This window comes from Eurosta solidaginis, chromosome 2 (genome assembly GCF_040869045.1).
Source record: "Eurosta solidaginis isolate ZX-2024a chromosome 2, ASM4086904v1, whole genome shotgun sequence".
NCBI classification, from domain to species: Eukaryota; Metazoa; Arthropoda; class Insecta; order Diptera; family Tephritidae; genus Eurosta; species Eurosta solidaginis.
In genome coordinates, this window is record NC_090320.1 from 33,667,493 (window position 1) to 33,687,134 (window position 19,642).

General features: G+C 40.1%; 1 protein-coding gene across 4 annotated transcripts; it reads right to left on the minus strand.

Moving 5' to 3' along the window:
* Positions 1-1,150: 1,150 nt before the first annotated feature.
* Positions 1,151-19,607, minus strand: Cks30A (Cyclin-dependent kinase subunit 30A). Of its 4 annotated transcripts, XM_067764940.1 has the most exons (4): positions 9,508-19,607; positions 7,039-7,248; positions 6,902-6,974; positions 2,768-2,905 (listed from the first exon to the last, which is right to left on the minus strand). In XM_067764940.1, exon 1 carries the CDS (start codon positions 13,699-13,701, stop codon positions 11,788-11,790), a length of 1,914 nt encoding a protein of 637 aa, XP_067621041.1. In that variant the 5' UTR covers positions 13,702-19,607; the 3' UTR covers positions 2,768-2,905; positions 6,902-6,974; positions 7,039-7,248; positions 9,508-11,787. The 4 variants fall into 4 exon arrangements, with proteins under 4 accessions (XP_067621044.1, XP_067621043.1, XP_067621042.1 ...); XM_067764943.1 differs by lacking the exons at positions 6,902-6,974; positions 9,508-19,607 and adding an exon at positions 7,364-7,614 and having other exon boundaries at positions 1,151-2,905; XM_067764942.1 differs by lacking the exons at positions 6,902-6,974; positions 9,508-19,607 and adding an exon at positions 7,364-7,614 and having other exon boundaries at positions 1,151-2,905; positions 7,039-7,264.
* Between the last annotated feature and the right edge of the window lie 35 nt (positions 19,608-19,642).

A 19,642-nucleotide genomic window follows, 5' to 3' on the forward strand; every position in this document is an offset into this window, starting at 1 on the left:
CACGGGCTGTCTTCTTATGTCCCCAGAACACCATCTGCATAATGAGGCGAGAATACTCCCCATCAGGGAGAGAAATGAGATGCTGACCAAACAGTTTCTGTTGAATACCCAGAAACCTGGGCATCCCAACAGACATCTGATTGACGAACCAGCACCGCCTAGGGGCCTAAGGAGTCATCTCCGTAAGCATTTTGAGGAAATACGGCACCTGAGAACCCAGCCGTATGAAGCGGAAAAACACAAGCAGGTCCTTGGTGAACTCCATAGACAGGCGTCGGACCTTTATGTCGGGAATTGCCCGGTAAATCCAGTACTCGAAGAAAAATATCCAGAACTCGCAGAAGAGGAACGCATACTCCCCAGGGAAACGCGTGTCACTCTTGCTCAACTTCGTTCTGGATACTGTAACAGGTTAAACTCTTGCCTATCCAGAATCAACCCCGACATACAAAGTGTATGCCCTGCTTGCAATGTGTCCCCACATGACACCAACCATCTCTTTAATTGTAATGTGGAACCAACGCCTCTAACACCCCTTTCCTTATGGTCCACCCCTGTTGAAACGGCAAGTTTCCTTGGACTCCCGTTAGAGGATATTGATGACAATTTGTGATCGGTCGCGGCTATTAGGTGGGGCGAGCATTGCTACAACAACAACAACAACAACCATCACATCGATAACACTCCCCAAAGCCTTCGGGGAGTAACCTAATCGCTACAACAACAACAACAGGATATCCCTTGGGCAGGTGAGGTTGACATTTGGGTTGCGGAAGCTGTGAAGCCATAAAGCTTCATATTGCGCTATCAACCTCATGAATCATAATCGGAATGGCTGAGATAAAGATCGTAACATTCCTGAACGTAAAACATATGTAGAACCTGGCGTAGTCTCATCACTATAGAGAATACGTTTTTAATGGGTTCTGCCTGTTGGTCTTTGTGACAACAGACGTAGAAAGTGAGCTTGCCAGATTAAGGCTCCAGCTAATGGAACATCAAGTCAACAGTTACATCATCTGCGACAGATAGATTTATTGATTTCACAACGGATTGATTACGACAGTGTCAAGGACCTTATGAACCATTTAAACCTAACCTAAACTAGCAAAATTGAAGTAAACTTTGGGAAGTAAAAAGAAAATTTACATTTCATAATTTAAGAAGTTAATGCCAAACTTATTTTATTATATTCACTATTATTATTGAAAAATCACAAAAATATTATTTTTAGTGTATTTTATTTTAATATATCTATATGGAAATACGTAAAATCTTAATAAGCTAACTAGCCAAGAGGGAATTCGAATCGTATATAATCATGCTGCTGTTGTGGGCCGAAAAGTAAAGTAATGAATTGTAGAAAAAAATACTTAAATACTTAAATACATCATTAGAAAAACCAAAATAAAATATAAAACTTAGTTAATAAAATCTTAAAAGTAATTGAAAAAAGATTAAACGCAACAGCATATAATCCGAATAAATGAACTTAATTATAATAATACATACGTTTTTAAATTACAGCTGTTTGCTCAAAAACTTGAAAATATCTGCAAACCTTAATGGCAAATTTTTAAAATACATTTGTGTATGGCATCATAAAATCATAAACAGAATACAAATATATCAATGTATAGAAGTTATTGAAGCACATAGACGTATCATCAAAAACAGGCGACTGGCTCAGGACAATAGACAACATATTTCCTAATTTTCGCCCTTTTTCTTAAACATATTTACAAGTTAGTAGCATTAAGAGATTATTGTCCAAGAGCTAACAATGATTTATGTTATACAATATACGTATTAGCAGGCTAGAATTTTTAAACTTCAACGACAGTGTGGTCTTAGAACTGATCTGTTCAACTCAAATTCTGATTTCAAACTAAAACAACCATTATTTTAAAATATTTTTTTATAGAAAACAAATGCCTTAGTTTTTTAATCAGTATGCACTCCTGTTGCCGCTAGTTAGTAAATTCTTGATAATAGCTACACGTTAGCGATAACAACACTCTCTCCTTGATATTGCTCCACCATCTTATGAGATAAAGCAGGAAAGTTATGACTAGCCTGTTAGTAAACGTATATGGTGTAAAAAATACGCAGACAGCTCTTGGACTAATATGACAATAAGATAAGGTATGTACCATTTTACAAGACGATAAACTGACTTTTTTTTTTTCAAACATATTTTAACAGAAATAAAAATTTTAATTTTCGGATTATTAAAACTTCTTTTGATAGCCCAATTGAGAACTTTGGATAATAATTAGGCAGTGTATCGTTTCGTTAAATGGTACCCACGCAAACAGTTGCAAAGCTGAAAACCTATAAAGCCAAAACATCATAACAGGTTGAAATTTTCAGTTTTTGTACGATTCCTCTCCCTTCTGTCAACTACTTCATACACATAGCCATCAGAAATGAAGTACCAAAACGTCTGAACCGCTCACGCCGTCTGGTATGGTAATGCTAAGATTTTTTCTGCCCCTTAAGAATGCGTTCATGAGTGCCCCAATGCCATTATAGATGCACAATAGAGCTGTGAGTTGTGAGGTGCGTAGTGAATAATGATTATATTGATGCTGCTATTCTGGCACAGATATTTCACGCGACATCTCCTGGCCTTAAACTTTCAAAATACACGCACAACCAGCGCCGCTGTTTGATTATGGCTGACGGTGGGCTTTGTTTTTTTTTTTTTTAATACATATTTGATACAAACAAAATTTACTGACTTATCGGACGACGAAATAAAAGTATATGTGGTTCAGGTTTATGTATCATATAATGAATCCAACCGCGTGATTGTTGTACACCAATTGCTCGCCATTCCGCTTCGGTCATTAAATGTGTTTTTGGCACTAATTTTGAAAGTTCCTTTGGCAGCACAACGTGTCTGCAAATATGTATATAAAAAAAACAATAAATGCTTGGCGCGATTTACTTTCGAGGAGAATTAGGCCGAGCTTCTTTTCCAATTTGTGTCGTGCTCTTTTTAATTTTCTCTACAAATTGGCGAGATGGGCCTTCATGTTTTATGCCGACTCCGAACGGCATCTGCCAGGCAGATGAATTTTCATTGAGAAGCTTTTCCTGGTATAAAACACTCGGAGTACTTGTCAAATCTCTTCCGAGGGGCGACTCCGAATAGAAAATATTTTTTTCTAATTAAAATTTTTTTTTTCTTCTATATTTGTTTAGTCTTAAAACAACGGTTGACTGTTAATACGTGTCCATAAGTATTGGGAGAGGAGCTACGTTAATAAGATATTCACGAAAAAACGAAGAATTGAAGCGGCCCTCCGATTCAACATGGGTGCGATCTATAGTATTTGTACGCTGAAATCATCCTGGCCGGTCACCCAGTAGTATGGGATCAAAATCAAATCCATGCAAAATCCCTTTGTACAAGAAATTCAGTCTGCTCACAAGGTCAGTGGAGTCTATCTCACCAATAATCAGTTTATGAAGGAACATTACCCCGACTTGTTGTTGTTGTTGTAGCAACATTTCGCCCCACCTAATAGCTGCGACCGATCACAAATTGTCATCAATATCCTCTAACGGGAGTCCAAGGAAACTTGCTGTTTCGACAGGGGTGGACCATAATGAAAGAGTTGTTAGAGCCGTAGGTTCCACATTACAATTAAAGAGATTGTTGGTGTCATGTGGGGACACATTACAAGCGGGGCATGCATTTTGTATGTCGGGGTTGATTCTGGATATGTAAGAGTTTAACCTGTTACAGTATTCAGGAGTATGCGTTCCTCTTCCGCAAGTTTGGGGACTGTTCCCTGAGTACTGGATTCACCGGGCAATTCCCGGCATAAAGGTCCGACGCCTGTTTGTGGAGTTCACCACGGACCTGCTTGTGTTTTTTTGCTCCATACGACTGAGTTCTCAGGGGCCGTATTTTCTCAAAATGCTTACGGAGATGACTCCTTAAGTCCACCCCAGCGGGTTAGGGGATCAGAATATACCCGCGGTAGGTATGCCTGTCGTAAGAGGCGACTAAAATACCAGATTCAAGGGGCTGTGTAGCGCAACCTTTCAGGTTGCCAGCGCAATATATAGCTTCTCCAAACCAAATTGTCAACCTCACCTATCCGCGGCGAATCCTGTTTCACTAACAGACAGTTCCTCATGGAACTTGGGGAAGGGAGGGAGGGAATGACCTGAAAGTTGAATGTGGCCACATAAAGGTCGGGCTAGCACCTTAATGGTGCTATGGTACCGGAGCGTACCGGATTTGTATCCGGCAAAGGACCATCACATCGATAACACTCCCCAAAGCCTTCGGGGAGCAACCTTATCGCTACAACAACAACAACACCAACAACAACAACAATAATAATAACAACAACAACTCCTTAAGTCCCTAGGCGGTGTTGGCTCATCAATCAGATGTCTTTTGGGATGCCCAGGTTTCTGGGTATTCAACAGGAACTGTTTGGTTAGCATCTCTTTTCTCTCCCTGATGGGGAGTATTCTCGCCTCATTATATAGATGGTGTTCTGGGGACATAAGAAGGCAGCCCGTGGCGGTTCTGAGCGCAGTATTTTGGCAGGCCTGTAGCTTCTTCAAGTGGGTAGTTTTTCGGCTTGGACCTTTAGGGGACGCGTAGCACGCAAACGGCTGGCCAATTGCTTTGTATGTGGTAATGAGCGTTTCTTTGTCTTTTCCCCAAGTACTGCCAGCAAGGGATTTGAGGATTTTTTTACGGCTCTGGATTTTCGGAACAATTGCGGCTGCGTGCTCACCAAAATTTAGATCCTGATGAAACGTCACACCCAAGATTTTGGGGTGTAAGACAGTCGGTAGCGTAGTGCCATCGACGTGAATATTCAAAATGGTCGACATTTGGGACGTCCAAGTTGTAAATAAGGTCGCGGATGATTTATTCGGTGATAATGCCAGGTTTCGCGAAACGAAAAAACTGGAGTGATCAGCGAGGTAGCCGTTTATTCTGTTGCAAAGCTCATCTATCTGTGGGCCCGAGCCTGTGGCCATTATTGTGAAGTCATCGGTGTAAGAAACGATAGTAACTCCTTCCGGTGGCGAAGGTAGTTTTGATATGTATAAATTAAACAAAAGCGGGGATAAGACACCACCCTGTGGCACCCCTTGTTTTATTCTTCTTGGCTTTGATGTTTCGTTTCTGAATTGCACCGATGCCTGCCGACAACCCAGATAAATTGCGGTCCACCTTTTAAGACATGGGGGAAGGGTAGACCCTTCCAAGTTTTGCAGTAACGTGCCATGGTTGACCGAATCAAAAGCTTTTGATAGGTCTAGCGCTAAGAGTACTGTTGAATGGTGGGGCTTCTGATTTAAACCACAATTTATCTGGGTGCTAATGACATTTACATTACCCCGAGTAATGTTCTTATATTCTCTAAGGTTGGCAAAGTAATGAGAAGAAGTATATTTCTATAAGGCGTAAGATGATGATTTGATACCCAGTTAAGACCACGTAAAGCGAAGATTAGAAACTGCTTCTTTACCGATTCAATTCGATCTATATGATTTTTATACCCCGGGGACCAAATACAGGAACAATACTCAAGTATTGGGCGTACCAATGATGTGTAAAGGTTCTTGGTTAAATAAGGACCATCAAATTCTTTAGCCCATCTTTTAAAAATCCGAGTACACCCGATGCTTTGTTTACGATAGATGAAATATGCATGTTAAAGCTCAAAATCGCATCAAAAGGAACACCTAGGTCACATACTACAGATATACTCTCCAAGGGAGCACCATCTGGCATATAGGATTTTAAAATTGGGTTGACTCTGTGAAATGTCATTAGTTTAAATTTGCAGCAGTTCAAAACCTATAGATTTACTGTACACCATAATTGAAATGAGTCCAAATCGGCCTGAAGTAGATCCAAACGAGAACTCAGAAGGCAAGTATGTATAGCATAGTTTAACATAATCTGCATACATTAGAGCACGGAAATACGAGATAACCATTGGTAAGCCATTTATAAAGAGGGTAAAAAGTAATGGACCCAAATGGCTACCCTGAGGCACACCAGAAGTTACTTCTATCAACTCTGAGAGACTGCTTTTGAACATAACTTGCCGAGTTCTATTTTAGAGATAGCTGCGAAACCAAAGTGGTGGTAGCCACGGTTATACCACACACCCGGACTTGGCATGGCGTAGCCCAGGGTTATTTTTTATAAGCGCGGCCGAAGGCCGCCAACGCAAAAATCTATGGATCCGACCCCCGGTTTCGGAGGTACCCGCGGGTCTTTTTTCGGGTTTTCGTTAATAAATATTTGAACGCGATAAAATTTTTATTTTCCGCCGTCGGATTATTAATACTGATGTCAAGACGCGTCGTTTGACACCTCTCTCGATATTTTTGGTAGCGTATTAGCAGTGGACCCCTCAACTAGACTATTACCTAAAAAATAACCCTGGGCTACGGCATGCCAAGTCCGGGTGTGTGGTATAACCGTGGCTACCGCCACGGTGATGCACAATTTTTTTTGTGGGTACAACCACAACAAAAACCACATGAAAATCGCCAACTTCAACTGCAAATATCTCCGAACAGAGATACAATTTTTCTTTTCGGATTATTGTTCTCGAGATTAATACGCGTCTTTTGATACCTCACTCGAAAATCTTGACCCAACTTTAGGGTGGGCCCCTAAACTGCACTACTACCTTTAATTTAATTTAGGAATAGCCGAAAGTATAACATATATGCTCTGTACGCAAAATATTTTCCTATGTATAATAATACAACCACATGATAATTGCAAACTTAAACTATAACGGACAGAGGTACGCCTTCAAATTATTGTGCGTAGTTTGACACCTCTCCCGATATTTTGGACGCATATTAGCAGTCCACCGCTGTTCTACACTTTTACCATAAACTTTTGATGGCACTTTGCCCAGGAGTTGAACCATGGCGGAGCACGCTACCATTACACCACGGCAGCCCTCGTATAAGATAACAATAAAGCAAATTAGCTAAAATAAAAACAAAGTAATTTGATATATTTACCTATATTCAAATTTTTCATCGTAATATTTATCCGAATAGTATATATCCTTGCTCATGGCGGCTGCAGCTTTTGTTGGCGGAAGCTTCTAGTAAGTAATTGTAAATTTGGCAATGTTCTTTGGCGTTTTTGCAGCTGTTGCAGATGTTCGCCGCAACCTGTAGATCCTGTTTTAACCACGTTTATCTTCAAATATCCAACTGTTTTATGGCCTGATAAATTGTATTTCTTTAAATAATAAAATAATTGCTTTGTTTTCACTCAAGAGTTTTAATTTTTTAATTTAATATTTTCACGAATTCGCAATATACAAATCTTTTTCCTTACTTTTTGCTGAAAAAAATATATGAATTGAATTCCGGCGCAAATCAGGCGTCGATCGTTTTTCCGTTCAAATTTTTTCTTTCGTTTGTTTGGCGAAAGACACGATTAGTGAGAGTGAGATAGGCATTGTGTCAAATACATTTGTGTCGATACAGCAGCGGACTCTAGTGGGCAACTAGAGGCAGCTGTTCAACGCAGGGTTGCAAACAACTCATAATATTTGTTTTAAAAACTAAAAATTTTGGTTGAAAAAAGTTCTAAGTGAATGGTTTAAAAAGTAACGCACTGCGACGCATAAAGGGCTAATTAATGGTGACTTATAACCATAAAACCATAACCAGATAAAACAGCTGATCGAGCCACATTATGGATATTAATGTAATCGGTTAATTATGCCATACCATAACTCTAACGCCGTTACGGATACGTTTTGACTAAGAGACCTATTTTTTGTGGAATATGTTTGTAATTTTTTCCTGTTTCTTCATTTTTATGAAATTTTCACGATTTTTAAGTTAAGGCACCATTAATCTATCACATTGGAGATGGTTATTGATATGGGTATGGTTACGACTATGGCGTTAGGGTTAAGGAAGTCTAATTATCCCTTAATGGTGCCATGCCATAACGCAAACGCCATAACCATACCATAAGCCGGAGTCATTGGTGCCGTATGTCGTATCGCTGTATCCGTATCCCTAACGTAATCAGCTGTTTATCGTTCCGACGGTAAACCAAAACCCAATTGGTTGGCTAAGATACGGTTACGACCTTAGCGGCACCAATAATCGATTGCATTGATTCTCATAAGGTTGGTCGAATCAGCTGTTATAAGCGTACCGATACGGTTACCGATAAAGCACCAATGTCTCTAGCTATAGCCAACCAATTGGTTTTAGGTTTCTCGCCATATCCATAACCTAAAAATATTTGAGTTGGTGAATTTAATAACTTTTTGTAGAATTTATTCATTGTTTTGGATACGTTATGACTAAGAGACTTATTTTTTGTGGAATATGTTTGTAATTTTTTGCGTTTTCATTTTTATGAAATTTTCACGATTTTTAGGTTAACGCACCACTAATCGATCACATTCGAGATGGTTATGGATATGGGTATGGTTACGACTATGGCGTTAGAGTTAAGGAAGTTTAATTACACCTTAATTCCATTGCCCTTATTTTTCTCACAGTACCCTACAAGAAACGCTGATAGTTTTACTAATACACTCACACTTATAATTGACAATGCTGATCCTGCGATGACGTAAACATTGATACTCAAATTTATGTGTGTTCCTTTGTTCGCTCATACATGTCCGCATTTTCCCAATGACAGCCTATAATCATGAAAAAGGACTCAAACTGGGAAAGCTTCGAACACCTGGTACAGAACAAAAGAACATACAGCAGATACCATTATGCATGTGAGACAGATACATAATTCTCAATGGAAATTTATGTATGCGAGAACAGTTTATCCGATTTAATCATGTTGTCACTACTGACTGTCATATGACAATCAAATGATTATCACGGTTGTCTTGTTATTTTTTAAATTCCGCCATTTTCAACCAACGAAACCCATATAAAAAATAAGTTTAAAAAATGAAAAGGAGAGCATTTCAAAGCTCCATGCTAAAAGAAAAAAAATCGAAAATAATATTAAAAAATACCAAAAGCTGTCGGAATGTATGGGGCGCACTCAAAAAATTGATACGCGAAAAATAATAGTGGTTAGAGGTGATTAATTTTTAAATGTGTTTCCGCATGAGGAAAGCGCTCTTCTGTTGTTTTGTTATTTTCTGAATTTAAATTGAACATTCTGAACTCGAATTCTTATAAAACTATTTATTTAAAAAAAAATAAGAAACACGTATGCTTTTATCACGTACAAAATTAAAAACGTAATGAAATAAAGTAAATAAAAAGCAAAAAGCATTGTTTCATTTTTGGCGGAATATAACAATGGTCATTTATGATAGTATAACAGTCAAACCTGATATATACAGTAAACTATCATTTATGACACTTTTTGATAGTTAGAGTGCCAGCACCAGGAAAAGGAATGAGAGTGAGCAGTACGGCTATATACTTAATCAGTAGGCCATGTTGGTGTATAAGAAGGAGACAAAAACTCACACGTACACAGTTGTTTATATCACATTTGCGCAAGTCCCCTTAAGTTTGTGATAGAAAGTTTGTATGAGGCGCTGATCGTTAGGTTGACATTGCTGACAATCAGATGATAGTCATATGATAGTCAGTATTCTTGTAGGGTAGCTTATCCCAGCCCTGCACGCTCAGAAATCAGGGATAGAATTCGGTTTCATAGTGCCATGGCGCAACGATACAAGGTGGCAGCACCTTACAGCTCGGCCGGTCCTGACATTCGTCCTCTAGGACGAGTCGTCGTCAGACTGGGATTCATTTGCCTGGTTGTCCTGGTCCAGATCTGGTGACGTCGAGCACCATGGCTTCATATGGTCACTAGAGAATACGTTAGCATACCGTCGACTAGTGCGTTGTGCATCAGGTAGATCCTCGATGACATACCGATCATAATCCAGAACTTTAGTAACGATGTACGGACCCTTATACTTCGGTTCCAACTTGTGAGTTTCGCCTGTTGCTCCTGGAACATGGTCAATGACGACCAGTTGCCCTTCGTGGTATTGGTATGGTCGTTGATGCTTATGGTCATATCGTTGCTTCCACTTGAGCCGTTCAGCTTCGATGTTAGCTTTAGCCACTTCCTTCTTGGTTTCCTGTTCTTGTTCAGTTGATAATGATGAATCGTCATGAATAGCTTGAATTAACCGATTCTCGCTTACGTTACGCAGATTGAAATTGAATACCAGTTCGTTCGGGCTGACTTTCGTAGTAGAGTCACATTCGGAGTTTATGGACCACTGGATGGTGGGTAGTAACATGTCCCACTCGTTTGACTTTTCCAATGAACTTCTCATAGCTGCAAGAATTGTTCGGTTCACACGCTCGGATTGTCCATTGGCCCTTGGAGTTCGAACTGCGTTTTTCACATGTTGTATACCGTATGTTTCTATAAATGATTGAAATTCCTTCGATGTGTAAGCCGTTCCACGGTCTGTGGTAATCTTCAGCGGCTGTCCAAAGATAGACATCACCCTACGCAGTAAGGTAATTACGCCTAAAGTCTTAGTACTCCTCACTGGTTCCAAAAGCGTATATTTCGTGAAACTGCATACTAGTACTATGATGTGTTGGTTGCCCCGTTTGCTTCGTGGAAGTGGACCCAGGTGATCTATATGAATTGACCGAAACGGGATAGGCAACACTTCCATTAGGTGCATTTGGCCGTCTTGTTTCCCACCTTTCACTTTGTTTAGACAGCATTCCGGACACGAAGCGATGTACGACTTTACGTAGCGTCTCATACGCTTAAACCAAAAGTGCTTCCTAAGGCGTTCCAGAGTCTTATCCACCCCAAAATGGCCAGCATCATCGTGGCATGATTTCGTGACTCGCCACCTAATGGTCCGTGACACCACCAATCTTCGTTCCTTGCCCAGTTTCCTGACTAACCGTCCAGCGTGGATTTCGTAGTCATTTTGCGTTTGAGCCTCGTTTGGTGACCCTGCTTTCCCCAGTGATTGAGCAATCTCCCTAAGCTCCGGATCCTGTAATTGGATAGCATAAACCCAATCTTCGCCCTTATGCTCTAGCAATAACACCTGTTCTGCCACTGTTATCGGCTCTTTCGGTGGTAATGATGGTAACCGGCTTAGACAGTCAACGTGCTGCATCTTTTCCCTACGTCGATGATGGCATTCAAAATTGTACTCTTGTAACCGTAGCCACCACCTTGCTATTCGAGGTGGGAGAGGTGTTGTTGCTTTAGTTGTTGCAACTGCCTTGCAGTCCGTAATAACGTTAAATTGCGTCCCCAGGAGATACATGCGGAATCTGTCCAAGGTCTCTACGATGGCCAGAACTTCCAGTTCATGGCTTGCATACTTCTTTTCTGCATCGCTACATTGCCGACTGTAAAACGACACGGGCTTCCACCCATCCGTGTCTTCCTGTAACAGCATGCCTGCCAACCCAAGGGTGCTTACATCTGTGTGCACCTCATGTCTCTTCTTGATGTTATACACAACTAGTATTGGCTTGCTGGAAATCGCTGACTTTAATTGCTGGAATGCCTCCTCTTGCTTCTGCTCCCATACGAATGGTGTGCCGTTTTTAAGAAGCTTAGTTAATGACTCTGCAATGTGGCTATACCGTTTCACAAACTTTCGGAAAAACCCGGTAAGACCCAAGAATTGTCGGACCTCCGTTGCTGTTTTTGGTCGGGAGAACTTCTCAATTGTTTCTCTACCCGGATGTATGCCGTTCCCGTTCACAACGTGTCCCAAAAATTTTACCTCTTCTTGTAAGAACATGCACTTAGAAGGTCGTAGGGTTAGGTACGGCTTCTAGGAATTCTTTCAACACCTCCTTTCCTTCATCTACCGTTGTTGTGGCGATTATTACCTCGTCCACGTAGCTAATAATTCGTTTTCTATTCTTAAGGCCTGAGATTAGGTGAAGTATCATCTCTTGAAAATACATGGGTGCGTTGACCAGACCAAAAGGCATTACTTCGTGTTCGAAGAGACCATCGTGCGTGAGGAATGCTGTAAACTTCTTACTGTCCTCCTCTAATGGTATTTGATAGTAACCAGCCGTCATATCCAGGGTGGTAAAATATCGTCCGCCGGATAGTTTCGCTAGCTGCTCTTCAACGGTAGGCATCGGGAATTGCTTCTTTATGGTAACGGCATTGAGTGCCCGATAATCAACGCACATTCGACTTTCTCCGTTGCTCTTGCTGACCAAAATGACCGATGCCGCATGCGGTGACGCACTTCGCCGAATAATTTTGTTTTCCAACAATTTGTTTAAAATCTGTGTCAATTCCTCTTGTCGTGCTAATGGAACTTGATACCGTTTGCCTACTATCGGCTTATCTGACGTCACTTCGATCTTCATTGATGTACTGTTACATTTACCTAACGCAGTTACATCTTCTGCAAAACACTTGGAAAATTGGCACAGCAAGTTGTAGACCTCCTGGCGTTTGGTTTCTTGAAAACTCTCGTTAACGTTAAACAAATCATTCTTTTTAACTTGTAGCTGTAAAACCCCCGCATCAATAACCATTCTATTGTTCTTGTTGCAGAGAACGTCCCTGCCCAACAAGATGTCATATTTTAACACATCACTTGGTACTAGATGTAGCTGTGCATTCAATGTTTCGTTACTAAAGTGTAGTTCGACTTCAATCTTTTCGGTTGATTCTACTAGGGAGCCACCGAAACCCTCGAAACGTCTGACACATGGGATACGTTTACCTTCTACCCTCGCCGCCGTTGATTGTTTGATCAGCGAATGATCACTTCCCGTGTCAATTAACGCTTTAAGTAATTCGCCTCTAACCTGAACGTTCTCTACAATTGGAGGTACCAGTTTGTCCTCGTTGTTGTTCGTGTTAACTTCAGCTACTGACAATTTTACACCTACTTTGCAGTCCTTCGCCTCATGGCCTACTTTTGAACATTTATCACATCGCAGTTTCTTGGACGGGCGTGGACATTTCATAGCTATATGCCCCATCTCGTTGCAATTAAAGCATTTCGGTCCTCGTTGATTTGTTTGCTTAGGTTCGCCCTCACTCGTTACCTCAGCTGGCTTAGCTATGTACTGTAAATGCACCTTTGTCGGTTGGGCAATAGCCACGTTCTCTAATGACCGTAATAGCTCGTTCGTAGTATTGAAGTTCATTGCTGACAAAGCTCGAGTCAGTTGTATATCATTAAGACCATTTATTATGTAGGAGTTTATTGATACATCATCAAGAGATGCTCGTCTGGCAATTGCAAGAACAACGTAGTAGTATTCCATCAGAGATTCCCCAACTTTTCGTTTCCGTTGCGCCAATGCCCTATGAATATCGGCAGCATTAACCGTACAAGGAAAATCTTTCGTCAACATACTTACAAAACTAGCCCATGATTGGAACACGGGCTGTGCGTCCAACCAATCTTTTGCAATGCCCCTTATCTTGTGCTGCACCGCGAACAAAACCGTTTCTTCACTCCATCCATACATACGTTGTAGTTGCTCAACTTTAGCCACAAACTGATTGGATGTCAACATTTTTTTTAATGGCTCGAATTCCGGTAAAATACCAACTATGTCACGCATATTTGATTGCGTTTGCGCTGGCATCATTGCTGGTGTTGAATTTGATGTCTCCCTCAGATTTTGTGCCACCTCCGCTTGCCCAGTCGGTACTTGTGGTTGCATACTCGCTCTCATGTCATTTAAGGATTTTGCCAAAGTTGATACGACGTCTTATAATTCATTGATTGACTTGAGCCATGGTTCCATCTCTTCTAGTTCCTCCATTTCTATTTCATCATCGCCCAATGCATCGATTAACGTGGCAATTTTTGCCGTTTTATTGCCCGCCGTGGTAAAATTTTCTCTTCGCAACAACTTATTCCATTGCGGTACGCTCAGAGTTTCTAATTTTACTTTCATTTTCAAACCAAATTACTTGAGACTTCCCAAATTACGTCAGACCTAATTCAGGAATGTACACGCTTTTTCTTGTTGCACGTCTCTTTTTTTTTCGTTGATTTCGAATTCTCCCTCTACTCGTTAGACTTTCCGCCGCCCGTTCTCGTTGACACAATTTGTTTTTCAATCGTCGTTGTTGCCACTATCCTATCGTTCGTAACGTTCTGTTACAGATTCGTTGCTTCATATAGCGTTGTTGCCTTAAATTCTAGAAGCTTCTATTGTTGCTTCACCTGCTTTTTTTCCGTGACTCTCGTTTGCTGCTCAATACATATATACCCGTACCTTCGTGTACGGTGTATTTCTTTATTCAGCTGCTTGTCATGTACTATTAAAAATTATTGGGTAAAGATCCCCTTCTGATCTAAAAGAGATAACTTGTAATTTATTTTAATTATATTGAAATATGGCCTTATTAATTGTAGGCGTTTATGTTTCTTCTATGACAGTATAAACCAGAATAATCTCAAAAGTTCAATTATTCAACATTCCCAATCTCCCTCATCAGCTGATCGACCTCAGAGTTGTCTTTTCTTGTAAGTGTTACCAGATCCCTTACATACGCAACCTAAGTTCAAACGCTTATACGACTCAAAAAAATTTAAAATGCAAAAAGAAATAACCGCAAAAAAATACCGAACCGGACATGACCGGTTACTAATCGCTGAAAATCAAAATAAAAAAAAAACGCTGAAAAATTAAAGGAAAACAAAAAGGCCGAATATACATAGGGGCGCCGCGGGTGGTGTTGCGACGCCCGGTGCATTATCCCACCCTCAAAAACCATGGCCACCGTCGCACCTAAAATTCCGGTGGCCCCTTACCTGTAAACCCTACGTGCCCTCTAAATAAATGGCGACGCCAGCATTCCCCTTTTAAATATTAATTTATTTATAATTCATTATCAAAACATTTCAGTAAAAACTTATTCCTTATATACATAGCATTACAGGCTATATAACTAAAGCTATACTAAGGCTTATGAAAAATTATTATAAGGGAAATCCTAAGCAAATGAAAACTCAAGGGTAAGTGTATTTTAAGATATGAGAGTATCTGACCTAATTGGATATTCTTTTCTACGGCGAGTACAACCCAAAGGCTCCTAAGAAAATTGCTAATCTAAGTTTTTCTATTTCTTTCTTACGCTAGATTAGTAGGGGTACCATCCCGACGCGTAGCTGTACTCCCTCTTTAAAAGTTTCCTCAACTTCCTACCTATTCTACCTTTATTGTGTTTTATTTTATTTTATTTGATGTTATTTTATTTTATTGTAGTTTATGCTTTCTTGACTATTTAGGTTAAGCTTACTGTGATTCCTTTTCTTTTATTGTTATTATTATTATTTTTAATCTTTATCGTTTTATTAAAGTTTATTTTATCCTTATTTTTTATTTCTGGTGCATTTAATTTAATTTTGTCGTATTTTATCTTATTTTATTCTATCTTGGTTCCGGTTAAATTAAATTTATTTGATTCCAGTTCAATTCTACTTAGTTTTGTTTTATTATTCTATTTTATTTTATTTTATTTTACCTTACGTTCCTTCTTTTTCTATTTTTTTCTTGTATAATTCTGGTAAGTAGTGTTGTTCGGGTTTTAATAAGGTTTCAAAATAATATAGATACATAAATAATATAGCAAATTAAGAATAACTACGTAATATATTTACAGAGGAACGTTTTCTTTTCTTTAAATTCAAATTTGTGCTAAATAAACAAGACTGTCATATATTTCTTTTTATCATTTACGTAAGTTAGCAATTGATTGTTAAGACCTCGTCAAATCAGAGTTTGGTTAACATTGTGTTAAAAAGTTTTTACTTACAAGCTCAAGTAAAGCTACTATAAATTATCATTATATACTTAACTGATGCTGTGGTTCGTATGAGCTCTTTTATAAGCTATCGAGGGAGAAAACTTGTAACACTAGCGATATTCTTTCATAATCGCGCTGCAAAGGAAAACACCCGGTAGAGTATTGGGAAGCATAAGACTTGGGCAACATTAAGCCGTTTGGAAGCAACTCGTTCTGCTCAAGTTACAAGGAATCTTTCGATTCTCACATTCTCACATACGTCTGTTGAAGATGTGAAGAGTCAACGATTTTCAACAGTAATGATTTCGAAATTTTATCAGTTCTTTCTTTTATTTTAGTTAGTAAAAGAAAGATTCTTTAATACCGAAATCTTTATAAACTAACTCTAGTATTTTAGAAAAGTTAGAGGATTCACAAAAGGAATCTTTTATTGAGAATTTCCGAGAAAAATTTTTGAAGTTCAAGAAGCTTTTTTTTTGTATTAAACCCGTTTTCGAACGTGTTTTCGAAAAGTTCGAAAGATTACATAAAATTTTAGATAATTTCAAACCGTTTCCAAGCATTTACTTGGAATTTCAAGAATCTTTTAGTGTGCAGGGTTCCAGTCCAATTAATGTTAGTTCGTTAATCAAGAATATATTTTTCTTTGCCCATCCCTTTTAAAGAGTATTCCAAGTTTTCTCCCCTAAAAAAAAACTTAATTTTACATACATTGTATGGAAGAAAATCTACCGATGCCTTCGAGAAAAAAAAATTGTCTAAATTAAGTGCTATACCGGTCTGGGCCGAAATGAATTAGACAATGCAAAATCAGGGTAGAGGTAAAGTTTTAAGCTTAGATAAAGATTTGTAGATCTAATAGTGACAAAAAAAAATACATCAGAAATTTTTCATTTTTCTGGTTTTGAAAATAACTTCCGTATCCGGAACGAACTCACCGCTTAGATGTTGTTGCTGTTAGTTGGGTTGTGCAGCAGGCCTATATACGGCGGCCCTGCTGGTTGTTGTCGCCTAAGTTGGTGTTACAGCAGGCCTATATGAGGCGGCCCTGCTGGTTGTTGTTAATATAGCTGATGTTGCAGCAGGCCTATATGGGGCGGCCCTGATGGTGGTTGTCGTTGGTGTTGTATCCTATGCTGCTGCGTATGGAATTTGTGGTGTGTTTGGTGTACCTGGTGTTTGCTGCGCTCGAAGATGGCGCAGTCGAGTATGGTAGCGTGCGCGCGGTGGTGCCGTCGATGGTTATAGCGCGCGTGGTGTGGCGCGCTGGTGGTTGTTGCGCTCGAAAATAGCGCAGTCGGTGATTTTATCGCGCGTGGTGTGGCGCGCTGGTGGTCTTAGCGCTCGACTATGGCGCAGTCGAGTATGGTAGCGTGCGCAGTGTAGTGCGCTGGTGGTTGTTGCGCTCGAAAATGGCGCAGTCGGTGATTTTAGCGCGCGTGGGGTGGCGCGCTGGTGGTCTTAGCGCTCGACGATGGCGCAGTCGAGTATAGGAGCGTGCGCAGTGTGGCGCGCTGGTGGTTGTTGCGCTCGAAGATGGCGCAGTAGATGAGGATAGCGCGCGTGTTGGTGCTAGTGCGGTGCAACAGTAAGTAGTTGTTGTTTTCAAAATATTATCAGTTGGGTGGGTTTCTTTCTGTAACGGTCTAAAGACAATTTATGTATGTACACGCAGGCATGCGCATGGAATGAATAGGCGATTTTGATGTTACACGGTGGATAATGCCCGCACGCAGGGAAGTATGGGTTCAGGTCTCTGTCGCCACAAAAAAGAAAAAAAAGACAATGGTCCAGCTGAGGCACTCACAACACAACGTATGCAATGTCGAATCACTCGAAGTATTTGTCGTCGTCGTCAATTCAGTATTTTAACTGGTTACTCCGAAAATGCCAATCACTTTCCGTTGTCACTATTTCACTTGCAACCTTTTCTTCATTACATTGTTCGGAACCATTTTAAGATCATCATAATCACACGATTTTCCACATATTCTCTTTACGTATATGGTGTTCCACGAGCATTTCCTTGCTTATTGCTTTTATATTTTTCAGGCACCGTCGCTAATCGATTTTCTTTGCAAAATCTTCTTTGATTAATTTTTCTTTTCTTTTTGTGTAAACTAGCGCGGTGAACCTCCACATCCGTTCAGGAATTCGCGACCACCACCGGAGCTTCTCCACTCACTTTTCTTTCATGATTCTCAAAAGGCGCACTTTAATGAACGATGGCTAGACCGCGAAATTAGATTTTCACATCGAATGGATCATTTCAAAAATAATTTTTCTTTGTTTTTGTGTTTCGCACTAGCAATACATAATTTTTTTCCAAGTTTTTATTGGTTTTCCATATTGGAGTTTTTGCTCATAACACACGCACAATCACTTATGTTGGAGGCCCTTACCAATGCGGACAATTCGCAAGTTTTACTTCGATTTTAGGCAACGCTTGCTTTTCTTCTTCGGACACGTCTTTTTTTTTAATGCTTAAGGTACGTTTTACCCAAATTTTCCCAACTTCCAGATTGGAACACTATTTCACACATACCGAAATGAACCGACTACCACCTACCACGACGCACGCCATTTTCTTCTTCACGGGAGCAATAAATTTAGCCGCCGCCACATTCAATGCACTTTACTTATTCAATTTTTGTAGGTTTTGCCCAGGGAAAGAAATTTTAGTTAAACAAATTTGATTTTGCCTTTTCCGCATATTTCATTTTTTTTTTGGGAATATCTTCCTTTTCTAGTATTTGTAGTACGGCGCGAAATAATTCGGCATAAACCCGTATATAATGGAGGTTATATTTCAATAATGTATTATTATAGCGTGCACGAACACTATATTTTGCACAATTTTTGTTAATTTTCCGGGCGACTTTATTACCCCTGGCAAAGCCCAACCGATACCAACGCTTGCAATCTAAGTTCTGATTTTCTGCCCAAAATGGCCGACCGCGCCATGGCATTGTGGAAAACTTTCGTTCCATTATTGCGACTGCGCAGTGGAACGGCGCCGTTAAATCGCATGATTTAACTGTGGTTGCCATGGTAGAACCATACAAGGTGGTAGTCGCGGTGACAATCCTGCAGCCATCATTAAAAGTTCGAATCATACTGCGCTGAAAGTTAATGTGTCACTTCGTATGAACCTACTAGTCAGCTGTCACCTTGTATAGTTACGCCATGGTGGTTGCCGTTATTGGGAATTTTCCCACATCGTTGGATTATTTCGTGATGCCACCTGCGCGAAATTAACAAAATTTTGTTTCAACCACCCCAGGCAGACATGAGTGAGGGTGAATCCTACCTTTTTCCCTATCACTAGCCAACTGGTACGTTCCAAGGTTGAATCCCCCAAGTGGACCATAACAAAGGAAGAGAAAACCCCATACTCCATTGGACCAAGTAAGGAGTTATAGAAAATTCCTTGGAATTTCCAACGAACACCAGTTGGAAAATATAGCAGTAGTGATTGTCACGGTTTGTTGGACGCCCAGATCAGTTTAAACAGTTAAGGGCCAAACAGGTAAGTGTGCTTTACCATCGGGTGCGACGACATCAGGGATCAGGCGCGGTTTCCCTTTCTGTTTGCAAGCCATCGTTATGGTCTTTGCCATCATAACTAGGAGTTTGCCTGTTTCCTTAAGGAGAGCGGGTAATTCCGATTTCGCACGCGTTTAGTGGGGCAGGTTACATCAATAATAAACGCTTATTCTGAAAGCTTCTCAACGCGGAAGGATAAAGGGCCAATTAAACATCCTTCCCCTAACGCTGTAGTCGTAACCATACATATATCCATATCCATCTGTAATGTGCTCAATTAATGGTGCCTTAATCTAAAAATCGTGATAACTT

Excerpts from the sequence above, each read along its gene's own strand:
- Cks30A (XM_067764940.1), bottom strand. The coding sequence starts at position 13,701 with ATGAGAGCGAGTATGCAACCACAAGTACCGACTGGGCAAGCGGAGGTG.